The 13,371-nt window shown below is 37.8% G+C and overlaps 1 protein-coding gene across 4 annotated transcripts in view; it reads right to left on the bottom strand.

The window, feature by feature from the left end:
- Positions 1-9,143: 9,143 nt before the first annotated feature.
- Positions 9,144-13,371, bottom strand: part of DCP1A (decapping mRNA 1A) — a 41,134-nt gene continuing 36,906 nt past the window's right edge. For all 4 annotated transcript variants that reach the window (XM_040568682.1, XM_040568683.1, XM_040568684.1 and 1 more), the window contains one exon: positions 9,144-13,033. In XM_040568682.1, the coding sequence (XP_040424616.1) occupies positions 12,953-13,033 (81 nt within the window). In that variant the 3' untranslated portion in view covers positions 9,144-12,952. The remainder of the gene's footprint in view (positions 13,034-13,371) is intronic.

The following is a 13,371-nucleotide window of genomic DNA, read 5'->3' as shown; positions in this document are numbered from 1 at the left end:
GTGAAACTCTTACCACGGGAAGGTTACGCTTTCTTCCACAAACTATTCAGTTTATTGTTACAAATAAAAGCAGGCTGGACTCTGCTAGCTTAACTGTTTTCTTAACCTATTCTATCAGTTGTCTTTTCGAAAAGATTTTAATTAAAAAAAATACTCAAAAGAAATACTAAACTAGAATAGGCGATGTGCCAGGAAGAAGGAAAAAAATGGAGTCAAACAACCAAACCCGACAGTAGCAAAGTGCAGAGTTCATTTTAGAGAGCACTATGTAAAGGTTGTTTGCTGCAACTGCCATTTTCTGTGCTCCAATCTATATTCTACTTTAAAATAATTAGATAAGTCGTCTGCTTTATTTTCTTCTTGCAGAAGCAGTTACCCAAATCTTTTCATTTAGTATGACGCTTATAGTGTTATGGACAATAAAATTGGGAGGTTGAGTGCCTGATGAGAATCACATAGACATTAATTTAAGTTAGGAACTCTAAAACATGGTCTGCATTGTCAAGAGCTTCCCAGAGCAGAGCAATGGCCCATTAGAGCAAAGTGCCAAAAACTTAATTTGTTAATTCATTCAAGGATCACTGTGCAGATCTGCTAGTGTCTCAAGGTACAGAAAAACATGTCATTTATCCTGTAACATGCTATGTCTGAACTGCAACCTGGAAGTGAAGCAATACTTGATAGCTAATCTCTGTTGCATAGGAAATCCTAACTGAGGAGGCACAGAAAAAGGACTGACTGTTGATTGCATCCACCATATATGGCATTCTTAACAGCAATTTCACACATGAACACACACACCCAATAGTTCTGCTGAAATCTGCTTTGGTTCAACAGTAGGCTTTTTTGTTTCGTTGTTTGTTCTCCCGGAGCTGGGGTGCTCAGGAATCAGGTCAGCAGGGAGACTATGTAAATTCTAAAGAGTTACAGTAGCATCTATAAAGTAATTACTGGTTTAGGGCTCCTCCTTTTCAAATTATAAACCTACCTTAGCTATTCGAAAAGTGACAGTAAATTCAAACCTTAAATTCCCCATATCAAGTTAGGGTCCCTCTATAATCTTGTTTTAGAGTGAGGATCACCAAACTCTAAGCAAGTTTCACAGTTTTCTTCTTCACCTTTGTACTTCCTTGCATCCTTTCTACTCCCTCTTAGCCTTTCTCGAGGCTACAACAACAACTGACTCTGTCTCCAGCCATACAGTCAGAAGGTAAGTCTAAAGTTTCTTGAGCCAGAAGGATGCTCCTGGAGCAAATCGCGTGACCATCCCTGCTTACTGTGCTTTTGCTTGCCCTGCAGAGCAGTCTCTGTGAACTGGATCCCTTTCAAATAAAGATAAAACAGAAGATTCAGTCTGAGAAAGCAGCTAGTATGCCCCAGTCATTTTGATGGGTATTCAGGACAGACAAGCTAATCTGGAACAGAACTCAAAAACGCATGTTTTGCAGATGTTGAGTCCTCAGCACTGTCCTGTGCTCTATAGACCTGCTACACCAGGGTCTCCTACCTGCTGATGTAGATGAAGTCAGAGAACCAGTTACAAGTACCAGCAGCATTTATTAGTTTGGGTTCTGCTCCATGCTTACTGATTAAGAGTAGTTGTTAAAACAGTGGTTGTCCTATGGAAGTGAAAGACATTTTTTCTGTCACAGCTGCCTGTTTAAACACCGCTCTTCAGACAGCTGTTGACATCAACCGTACCTCAGTGACATGGATAACCATGGCAGGGGAGCGAGGGCAGACAGCAGAGCTGGGCCTGCTGTAATCCAGAAGCAGTGCTTGAACTGCGTTCTTCAGGTGAGGCCAGGCACAAGTGGAAGAATAGCTATGATGCAAACTCCACCGTATCCTAGCATCTGAAGGTACGTTAAGAAAACATGGCTGTACACCCTTCCAATTTCAGCTGCAGATATTAAGTTTCCCCAAACCAGATGTTTGCTTCGGCAAAAAAAAACAAACAAACAAGCAAAAAACTCTTTTAGGTATTATGGGTACTTCATCCTTCTGGGCTGCTAGTAGAAAATATTGCAATGGAAGCAGGTAGCGAGGGCACAATCAAACAAGCTCTTTCTACACTATGTTTTTCCTTCTAATTAATTCATTTACTCCAGGTTTTATGCATAGACAGTACAATTAAGCTGTGAACATTGCAAGGCTGTTACTGCTTCTTTCTGCAGACATCATGGTTGTGACAAAGTGAGCCAGCACTCAGCTGAAATAGGGCTCAGTCCCTCCATACTCCTTAGTCAACCTGCTGCTTTTTCTTCTCAGTTCTTTTAAGTATACCCTGACTAGATCATAGCCTCAAATTTGGCTTTATTGGTCTGGGCTGGTTGTAGCCTTTGGCTGAGGAGTAAGGCCTGTGATCAAACCTCTGTGATTACAGTGAAGATGTGCTCTGGAACCTTCCCTGTAACAAAGGTTCCCTACCAAACAGGCTCCTAAGTGTACTGCAGTAATAGCCATCTTAACCGCCTCGTCAGGCTGGACATATGGTGCTTTCTTTTTTCCCTCCTGTAAGAAACTAAGGGGGATGATCTGGATAAGACTGGTATTACTATGGCTCACAACTTGGTTTCCTCCATTGTTATCTGGATGGTAGAAAGGCTTTAAGATAGACTTAGCTTAGATAATGTCATAGGGAGATTACTGCCCGCTACTCACCCTTCTTTCCCTGAATCCTCATGCTGCACTGAGTGCTTATTTATGGTATTGTGTTGCTAAAACAGCAGCTCAAGCATACAGAGGATGAAATTCCACCTTGTGTCAGTGCCTCCACTTTGATCTACTGAAGTGCATGTTATTTCTGCAACTTTGATCAAGTGTGATGGACTGTAAAGCAATAGCTAAAGTCATGGTATACATTGTGTACAACAGTCAACATTTCTTCCACATTCTTGCATTTGCCTCTGAAACCATGCACAATATGATTAAAACAAGGATGCAAACGTATGAACAAACAGTCTTGCTTCAGTATATACAATCACATCTCATTAGCTTCAGCATAAACTACTAGACAGCTTCTTAAATACATACGCAGGACAATTGGATTTTTCCATTTCCGCCTCCACACAGTTCACAGTCAGGGCATTATGTGCAGTAGAAGCAGGGAAGCCGAGCTATGGTTGTCATTTGCTGAGATACTGCAAAAATGCATTGCTGACATAAGTGGATACAACTCTTTTACCAGAGCAGGAGCTGTGTGTACTCAGCGTGCTGAAATTCAAGCCACTTATGTACTATGGGCCTATGTTCCCCAGCTTTGCCTTAAAAACTGGGCTCAAAAGAAATTTCCAAATCAAAGTCCAGTAAGAATGCTGAACAGTTAGCTACCTCATCATCTACAAAATCCAAACAATAACAAGGAAAGAAAATAAGTGAAGGCATGGGAGGAGCCCAACGGGCTGTGCAACTGCTGTTTAAGCACTGTGCAGATTCCAGACTGTGCTGTGATCTGCCAATCATTGTTGGCACGGATTGTAATCTGGCTAGTCCTGAACATCTGTGTATGGTATATCAGGTTTTATTTCATTAAAAAAAAAGACAAGTTACACAGTGGAATTCCAATCCTTGTAGTCTAATGTATAGCAATACAGTATATTCTCAAATCAAATCTGGTACTGCAAATTTTCCATAGACTCTGTTCATACCCTCATACCTTACTTAAAAAAATATATATTTTTGTCAGTGATAACAAGTGGATTTAGTTCAGCACAGGCGAACAACACTCAAGTAAATAACCCGCAAAAAGAATATTCATCAGCCTGTGACATTATGATCAGCTCTGCAATTCCCATTGGAGCATGAAATCACTTTAAACATCCTTTAGTTTCTATAGGACAGCAGTTGTCTATGCTACAGAGGCCACAGCCAGCAACCTAGAGAACACAAAATTATCACGCAGCTCCTGATACAGACATATCCAGACAGGGAAATCAATTCACCTTTGAAGTCCAGAAGAGCAAGATAAAAGCAAAAGACACTACATACAGAATATATTCTTAGTTTGACTCAACCACAATCTTTTTCTCAGATACAGCTGACAAAATAATCTGCAAAAAGAAAGTGTTTTATGGAAAACTTCATAACAGAACAAACCATTTTGAGTAACAGGCAGACAAGTACTGGATAAAATAGTTTAAAAGTTACAGTAATTTTCCCATTACCACTAATTAAAACATCATTTAGTAGAAGAAGATAAAATTTGTAAAAATGTAGCTATAACACAACCTATCAGAGGAAAAAAAAATTGTATATCTTACACAGCTAAAAGAAATTCACTATGACTTGTTTTGCTAATTGTTCTGCTGTTTTAGGCTATTTAGGGAAATATTTCTGTTAGCACTGCAAGGAAATCACACAATTTAAGTTCAAGTGTGTAACGCTAATGGAGCAACAGTTGGAGGTGTTTGGCTTAGTTTAATTTAACCAATTGCTAATATTAATATTACTACATTTTTAAAATTTGCAGTAAAAATGAGTTTGCCTGTTCCAAATTTTTCATATTTATCTGTTAACATAAATGTGAGCAGAAAGAGTTTGAGGCATTTGCCTTCATCTATGCTTAGAAGACCTCGAATATGTAAATACTCCACAGTTGCTTTATTAGGTTTGCTTTCGCCATTTGAGTGTTAATAATTCAGCTTCCCTAGGACATATTCTTCAAATAAGCTTGGAAGTTGCTCTGTCTAAAGATACAGAAATATCTATATTCAAACAACTAAATCTACTAAAGTTAAAAGAATAAAATTATCAGCAGCAACTTACTCTAAAAGAAATTTTATGCAGCAGCACTTTCACAGGTTATGTAAGGTTAGAAGAGAGGAGTCTTCTATAATGACCACAGAAAGAAGGATTCATTTGTTTTGTAATACATATGGAAATAAGGAAACAAAGATTTTTTTCTTCATTTCGTCCCCTGCAACACTACAGGTTTTTACTCTTCTTGCCCTTCAAGAGAACAGCTGCTCTTTATTTACGCAGACCATTATGCATCACCAGCACATCCCTTTACATGTGCAAAACTACGGTCTTCAGTTATACGTGGAAGAGATTGTTCAGCTAGTCTTCAGTAATAACATTATTAATTAGTTGCTAATTAATTTGAAGTGGAAAAACATTGTGAAAGACCACATCCCCAGTTTCCCTGCAACCTAGCATCAAGAATAGCAGGAATTAGTGATACATACTGCATGAGAATAGGTATTGGTGTAGTGGTATGATCAGGTTTTCTTTTTTTTTTTTTTTCTTTAAATCTAAAATAAAGCTACACATGGAACTATAAGTTGTGCCCAGGCTCAGTCACTATGCAGTATGTAATCTACAAAATTTTCATATCTCATCTCATGAGTTTTGTTCAGATGGCCTCATACCTGCAGAATACTGATCTATCTCCATTCCAATTCCTTATTAAAAGTACTGCATGTGTTCTTGACCAAGCCTTTGGGCATTCTCTAAGGGCTTCCCTTGTGACAGGGTCTTCCTTTTCTCTTTATAATAGGTGTCCTATTTCTTCCATCTTGAAGATTACACCAGGAGCAGGGCTTGTTATAAATCCAACAGATTCTACAAACACCCGATTTGTGTAAGCTTTGATTTTAGCTTCTACCTCCGTTTTTGTGGTAAATTTAAAATATCAGAATATTCCTTTCCAGCAATTGTTACATGGGAAAACTCCATCCCTAGAGAGCAGAAACTAACTTGATGCTTACTAAGTAAACTAGGGAAGGTAATTGGCATTACCCATAAATCTCAGTCGGCATGAAAAAGCCAGGTGGATGACCTGCTAAGCCTTTCCCATCCCTCTTACGAACCACAAGTAGTAAAGCAGGATATGCAAGCCATATGCTCTCTAAATTAAGACCACATAGAGCTCTGCATACATGAGACAGTCTGGAAGATCTTTACTTTGTTGATACTCTCAAAGCTTCTTGATTTATTTATGAGGAAAAAAGAAACAACTTGTGCATTTACATCACATACCTGCATGCTTCTAAGTGAGGCCCAAGGGCAAGTGATTTCATTTCAGTCAGCATATAAAGGGAGCTTACTCCTTTATGGTTTAATTTCCCAAAGCTTATTTTGAAAATGGTGCATCTTGAATTTTAAAGAATAGGTTATGATAGAAATATTTTGAGAGGTTTATTTTAAATGAACGAAGCAGGGCTAGATATGAAAAGCCACGTTCTAAGCAGCAGATTTTAAGATATGAGGCTGTGTTGGGTCTGTCTAGGATGGAGTCACCTCTCCCTGCAGCAGCCCACACAGTGCTGTGCTCTGCAGTCGTAGCTGGAACAGCACTGGTATCACTCCAGTGTTGTGTCTGTTGCTGCATAGTGCTGGCACAGCATCAGGACTCCCTCCAAGCCCCCAAGAGCCAGCAGGCTTGGGGTGAGCAAGTGATGAGGAGGGGACATCGCCAGGGCAGCTGACCTGAACCAGCCAAAGGGATATTCCATAACACCTGGTGTCACACTCAGCGATAAAAAGGGGGGGGGGCTCTCGTGGGGGAGGGGGGTTGTCCTCCTGAACAACCGCTATGCATTTTGAGGCCCTGCTTCCCAGGAAGTGGCCGAACATTGCTCGTTGATGGGAAGTAGAGAATAACTTTTTTTTTCTTTCTCTCTGTGCTTCCGTACGGTCTTATTGTTTCTTTTGTTTCTTTTTCTCCCCATTCCCTTTCCCTTTAATTAAATCATTCTCATCTCAAACCTTGAGCTCTTTGTGTTGTATTTTCTCCCCCTTCCTCTTTGAGGGGGGGACGGAGTGAGAGAGCGGTTGTGGTGGAGCTCGACTGCCCACCCGAGCAAAACCACCACAGAGGCCATAAAGCAAAGACACAAATTATGCACTGCTATGAATCAGGCAACTCCATTACGCTGCTTCAGGAAACCTGAAGGGTAAAGAAACCCATAGACCTCGCAAATTATGTATTGCTACATCAAATATTAGAGTAGGGAAATTGTGCCTAACCCAGCCAGTTTATGAATACATTCTGAAATATTTGGCATTCTTACAAGCAAGCCTCATTTGAGGTTTGGAAGTACCTGAGGAAGGCATACAGCAGTACAGAAACAAAGCTGACTTCAGTTCTTCTGTGCTTTAGGAAACCTCTTCACAGGCCATACTTGTCACCCTACAATATTGTCTTTCACATTTACTTACATGCCTTTGATATTCCTTCCCCTGTTCACTTCTCAGGAGTCTCCCACTCACTGGTTCTCTCCCTTTCATTTTATCACAAGCACTCTTTCAAGAATGCAGCAACTGCCCTCTTTTCCAATGCTTTTTGAGCCTATCTAGGAGTCTCACATGAAGAAGGATTCTGAGAGTGAAGGTTTTTTTGTTGCAAAACTGTCAAGGACAAGCTTTACAGTTAATAACCATATTGCAGTTACAGGTCTATCACTGGATCGTAACCCTCTGAGAACAGCAGGACAGTTGATTTAAAGTACATCCCTCACAATCAAAATTTGGAAGATTGAAAAGCCGATTCACACTTCAACTTGTGTTAAAATGAGACAAAACATTTTACTATCAGGCACTGAAAATAACTTTCAAAACTAATGAACATACCAGTCGAGCTGTTATAATTCCTAATCTTCTGAACTTCAGATGAGTACACTAAACTTTTAAAGAGAAAAGTATCTCTACTATACTAGATACTACATTTAGTAATTTGACTGCATCTTGTTCATAAATGTCAAAAAGTTGTTTGAAGGATAACAGGTTACTTATCCTCTAAAAATGACTGAGTGCTAATCTCAGCCCAGTGTTTTGTATTGAGAATGAAGTATAGCTGAACCTTGACAAACACACAACTCCCCTGACTTTGATTAACTTGGCCCATGAACATGAGCTACAGAGCTGTCTCCGATTTGTTTGAAAAGCCAGTTGGTGTCGTTTCATTCTGCAAGTCTCCAAATGAAATTTAAACAACGTTTAGTGGATGAGTTTTAGGAAGCTTAATGCTTACTAGTTGGTTCTACCCTAGTATTATGTATCACCGCTGTATTAGAGGTGGACTTTCCACTCTCATGCACTCTCCAAAAATACTACTGTTGAGTACACACTAGCAGGGAAAGGCCCAAAATACTTATGGTTACATGAAGCAAGTCACAATATTAACTTAATTTCCAAAATAAAAGGGGAGCTCTTCAAAGGAATAACAGTAAACAGTAACACCTAGATCCAGGAAAACACAAAAAGGTTAACAGCATCAACGATTAAAAAAAAAAAACTTTCTCAGTACTGACCCAACAGACAACATCTAACAGAATTTAATGCTGGATGTTAGGCTGTTTCCATTTTTTCCTCAGTTTTGTTAAGAAAACCCCTAATTTGTGTCCCTGTTCTATACAGCAGCCTTCTGTCAGAAGATGTTCCTGTATAGAGCACAGAAGCCAGCTCAGTGTGAACCGCAGAGCAGCAAACGCTGTTCCCCAGGACCTCTCCAGATGCTAGGTACGCCTCCCAGTCCGATTTCTAGGGGAATGGTGTTCCTAGTTCAAATGAGTGTAAGCAGCCAGGTAAGATTTAGGGACTTTGGTGCAAGATTTTGTTTTAATTTCAAAATCTGTTCCAACAGAACTTCTGCTTATGTTTTTTTCTCTTTAACAGCCTCCGTTTAACTTTGTGAAGTTTGGATAGAACAGTTGCATGACAGCAACCAGATATGGTAACTAACTCATTTCCCAAGTTGATCAATGACCAGCATTGGATTCATCAAGTATCATGTGCCATGTCTAGATGGATGAGAGGGGGAATACATTAAAAAAGTGGTAAGGAAAAGCACTAAAACCAGTTACAGCTGCACTTACAAAACAGTGAACCTGCAACTGCCCTTCTTAATGTGGAAGGAAATTAGTTTATCAAATTCAAAATGCAAGCCCACTTATAGCCATATAGAAGAAAGCCAGATGCTATTACAAGTGACAAATGCTATTCTGAACTGTCCTTCAAGCAGGCATACTACATCCTCTTTCATAAATAAATGCCATTTGTTTTTGCCCCCAGAATAAACCGAGAAGTTTGAATTTCTTGTCTGGAAAACACTAACTCCAAGTCAAATCTGAATTTACCCTTCTAGCAGGCTACTAGCTCTAGAAACAAAAGGAAAACATTGGTAGACTTAGGAGGTGCTGAACATTTGTTTTGAGGTTTTATTACAAAAATATATTTGCAAACATACAAAATTTGGATGAAAAATGCTCATGCTTAAACATTTATGCAATAACTTAGTAACTGCAAACATACATAGGTGCTATAAATCCATACCATACTAAAAATGTTAATGATGCAGTATCTACATTTATTGACTTAAATTGTTCGGGTTCTGTTTCCAGAAATCTGTCCTGAAGCCTCCCTCCCCATGGTTTTCATGCTCAAAGAACATGCAAATGAGTACGTAACTGGTGCATCCACCAAGTGGTAAACTCAGAAATTGCTAAAAGCACATAACGTACATTAAAAAACACAAAACAACCATATGCCCGTACACTGAATAGATAAATATAAATAGACAACCAAATTAAGATACTGCAATTTTTCCAACCTGAAGTGAAGGGAAGATATTGCATCTTAACATTGCCATAACATTGCAGACAAAACTGAGGTGATATATATTGCACACATTCCTCCTGTTAAGATACGCTGTACAAAGCACCGAAATAGCTGGCAAAAAGGTGGGTGATTTGTTTAGAATACTTTTTAAAACAAGAAGTCCCAAATTAACGTTGGCTTTCAAAATATTTCAGAAAGTACATCAGTGACTACACATGGCATAATGGGTTTCAGAAATATACCAAAATGAAGCAATTAGAAATGCAAGCAAAAGTGAGATACATCCAGCAGCGAGTTTTTAAATATTATATGAGTATCTATACAGAGTTAAACATATATAAGAAATCAAAATGAAGTACTTAAATTTTTTAAACTTTATTCAATCATTCTGCAAATCTTGTTTAATTTGGAAAGAATACTGCTTCTAAGTTAACAGATGTTAGGCACCTTTCATATAAACTTTGCATAGTAAATAACAGCAGATAAAGTTTAACTACAAAACTGAGAATTTTGATTTCCTGAATAATTCAGCAGCTGTAGGTTTTAAAACTGTCTTGATTAGCTTTATTTTTTTGTTTGTTTTTAAATTCCAAGTGACTTTAACATTAGCCACAAAAAAACATGCTTAGATAATGCAATTAATTTGGGGAGTATAGTCTAAACTAACTTTTTCATTCTCAGAACTAATAGGTATAATCCCATTAACACAGTAGTTTTATCAAAAACTCCGCACACTTGAAAATGGTCAAAATAATTTGCTGTGATGATCCATGGTAACTTGCTACACCCTAGTTATAGCTACATGCTGCTAACACGAATCAAGCACGTCAACAAGCTGGTAGTTTTAGGTTTATGTAAAAAGCTAAAAAAAATCAGGAAATAAAAGTTTTAAATAACACAGTCTACATTTAAAAAAATTCAAGTTTTACACTGTAGTTAAGCTTGTGTATTACAACGCAACTTATCTTTAAAGAGATTTATCTGTTAAATCTGTTACTCTGGCACTCATAAATCACAACTCTGCAGTGTATTAGAGGACACCTACGTTCGTTCCAGTGTCTGCTGGCTATACATACAGAGGCCAGGCCAGACCAGACATGTTCAAGATGAACAAGTCTGCTTGTAGTACAAACGATTTCACTGTTTCCTTTCCAATTCATTTTAAAAGTTGGGGGAAACAAAAGTAAACCATATTTAAAACATATTGCTACTAATACATTAAATAAAAACAAATGAAGGATATTCAGGTGACAGAGTAGAGTCAAACTCTCATAGCAGCATTGCTGCTCGAAACAGTATTTTGTCAACTGTACACAACTTAAGGACTCAAAATACAACTCCTTCCATTGTTTCTATAGATCTTTGGATACGACTGTATTTAGCAACCAGTACAAATATTTGTCATTAGCTTCCAATATCTCTGTTCTTAGAAACTCATCAAATCTCCTTCCAAAAAAGCTGGAAGTTGTACATAAAAAGCCGGGAGTTATGAACTTAATCTTTGCAAAAGCAACTCTGTATTTGGTTTAGGCTATACATTTTTGCTCATGGGAACTGCTCATTGGTTTGTTCCTTTAGTAAAAGTTTTTCTAAACAATAAATTGAAACCTTAGACCTAATTTGAGTCTCGTTGTTTATACACGTATACAGTATCATAACTCTAGAATTTGTGTAGGAAGCTCCCATTTTTCCCTAACAAGGCTCAGTGTCTATATTGCTGAATTAAAGCCAATACAGTTTCTTCATGAATGTGCATGACATTAGCATCATTCCCTGAATCTTCCCCTTTTTTTAGCAAAATACTATATATTTTAAACTGAAACATTGAACTCAAAGGCTGAGAAGAGCTCTTCAGAAGGCAGGTAGTGCTAAAGAAGATATATTTTTCCACTAAAAAAACTATGAAAAAATAAAATAGATCAAACACATAAAATGTAAATATTTATCTAAAACATACCAATTTGTGAAAATTCACAATTAAAGCTCAATTAGTTTCAAATGAAATGGCCTTGACTATGTCAACATGTACTAATCCTTAGGATACATATATATACATATGTTTTTTTGTAAGGAGCCAAACAATTTTTTTTCTTCAATTTCAACAGTGCTTGGGGGAGGGGGAAAAAGCAGTGCATCATAACTCAATACAGATCATCTTTCTACTCAATAAACCAAAACTTTTCTACTGCAAAAGCAACCTTTAAAACTACTATTGCTGGAAAAAGTTGAGACCTGTAGTCTTATTAACTACCTTTGTATGACTTCAGAAATAAATACAAGCCATGGGCTACCAATACAGCAGCGTAAGAAAATATAATCAGAAATTTTTCTGACTTCAAATGGAAAGTATGAGGTTAAACTCTTACATTACTGAATTATGAAATCACATAAGAAGCACTAACAGGTTAACTACATAAACTTCAGACTATGAAGTATGCATGAACAATCTGGGGAGAGGGCAAGAGAAAAGCATGCATTTGTTCCCCATCTGCATAGTTTTCAACACCGCAGTTCCAACACAACTGAGGAATGAACCCAACTAAGATATGGTCCATCCTTAAGCTAAAACGGAAACCAAGTATTTCAAACTATTTCAGTCAAACACTACTCAATGGGAAAATGGTCTTTCAGTGGTGGTTTCTTAACTATACATTTAAACCAAAATAACTTCAACATACAACAGAACTATTCCATTGCTTAAAAACGATACAATCACTGAAGTTTGCATATTTCAAATTCCACCTTTTTAGAGAAAATGGCCTTACTCACTTGGATACCTGTTTAATGTCAGGGATGGAGAAGCAGTACAATTAATGGAATATATAAAAGATGAATTGATGCGCATTAGCTAGAGACTGTTAATGTATTGAGCAAATCACATTTTTAAACATTTTGCTAAAGATTTAGCTCTGAAGGCCTGGTGTCCAGATCCCTCTCTTCCCACAACTGCCAACTTAATCACGTAGCATTTTGCTCTCACCTTAAAACTGGAACTAGGTTCCCACAACCAAGTTTTGTCTGGTGTGGTGTAGTGTACTGTACTATGTATTTGCTAGTTTAAAGAGTATGAGTCTGTAATCCTTGAAAACTGAATACAGCTAGGAATGAAAGCCAGAGCAAACACCTGCATGCTCCGTTAATGCGAATGAAAGCTCATATGCAACTTAACTCCTCTCCCCAATAAAAACAAAGGTTTGCTGGTGATGATCACAGTGAAAACCTAGATCGCTTCTGAGAACATTACTTTCGTAAGTATTTAAGGAATAGTCTTTCCTAACAGGTTCAAATTCAAGACATTGAAAACTAAATATTCTTTTAAAAAAATACTAGTTTTATAGATGAGGCATAATTGTTTCTAAAGTGGTAATATTCTAAGTAGATTTAGCTTCGATTATAGGTTAATGTTGTCTGTATTCTTGGTTAGGACTTGCAAGTAGACTTCGTGAATAGTGCTGAGAAAACGGGAATCATTCTGCAAGAAAAAAAAAACATCAGAAACATTAGTAAAAAGATACCAGAAAAAAAAGTATAATTTAACTCCATTTAAGCTATGCACAAAGATTCCTACTATGTTGCTATCTACCTGAGGGCTAAGGCAAGGGAACTGGGGCAACTTGATCTGGTGGGTGGTGTCCCCGCCCATGGCAGGGGGTTGGAACCAGACAGTCTTGAAGACCCCTTCCTACTCAACCTTTCCATACATTTATATTAATTCTATGATTTAAAAATTCCTGTCAAAGCATTACCAGGAAGTGAAATTTTTTAATTGATCGACAACATTTAGAGAGATTTCCTGAGTCCTACTCCTTC

Source organism: Cygnus olor, chromosome 10 (assembly GCF_009769625.2).
Source record: "Cygnus olor isolate bCygOlo1 chromosome 10, bCygOlo1.pri.v2, whole genome shotgun sequence".
NCBI classification, from domain to species: domain Eukaryota; kingdom Metazoa; phylum Chordata; class Aves; order Anseriformes; family Anatidae; genus Cygnus; species Cygnus olor.
This window is presented reverse-complemented; position numbering and strand designations above follow the sequence as displayed.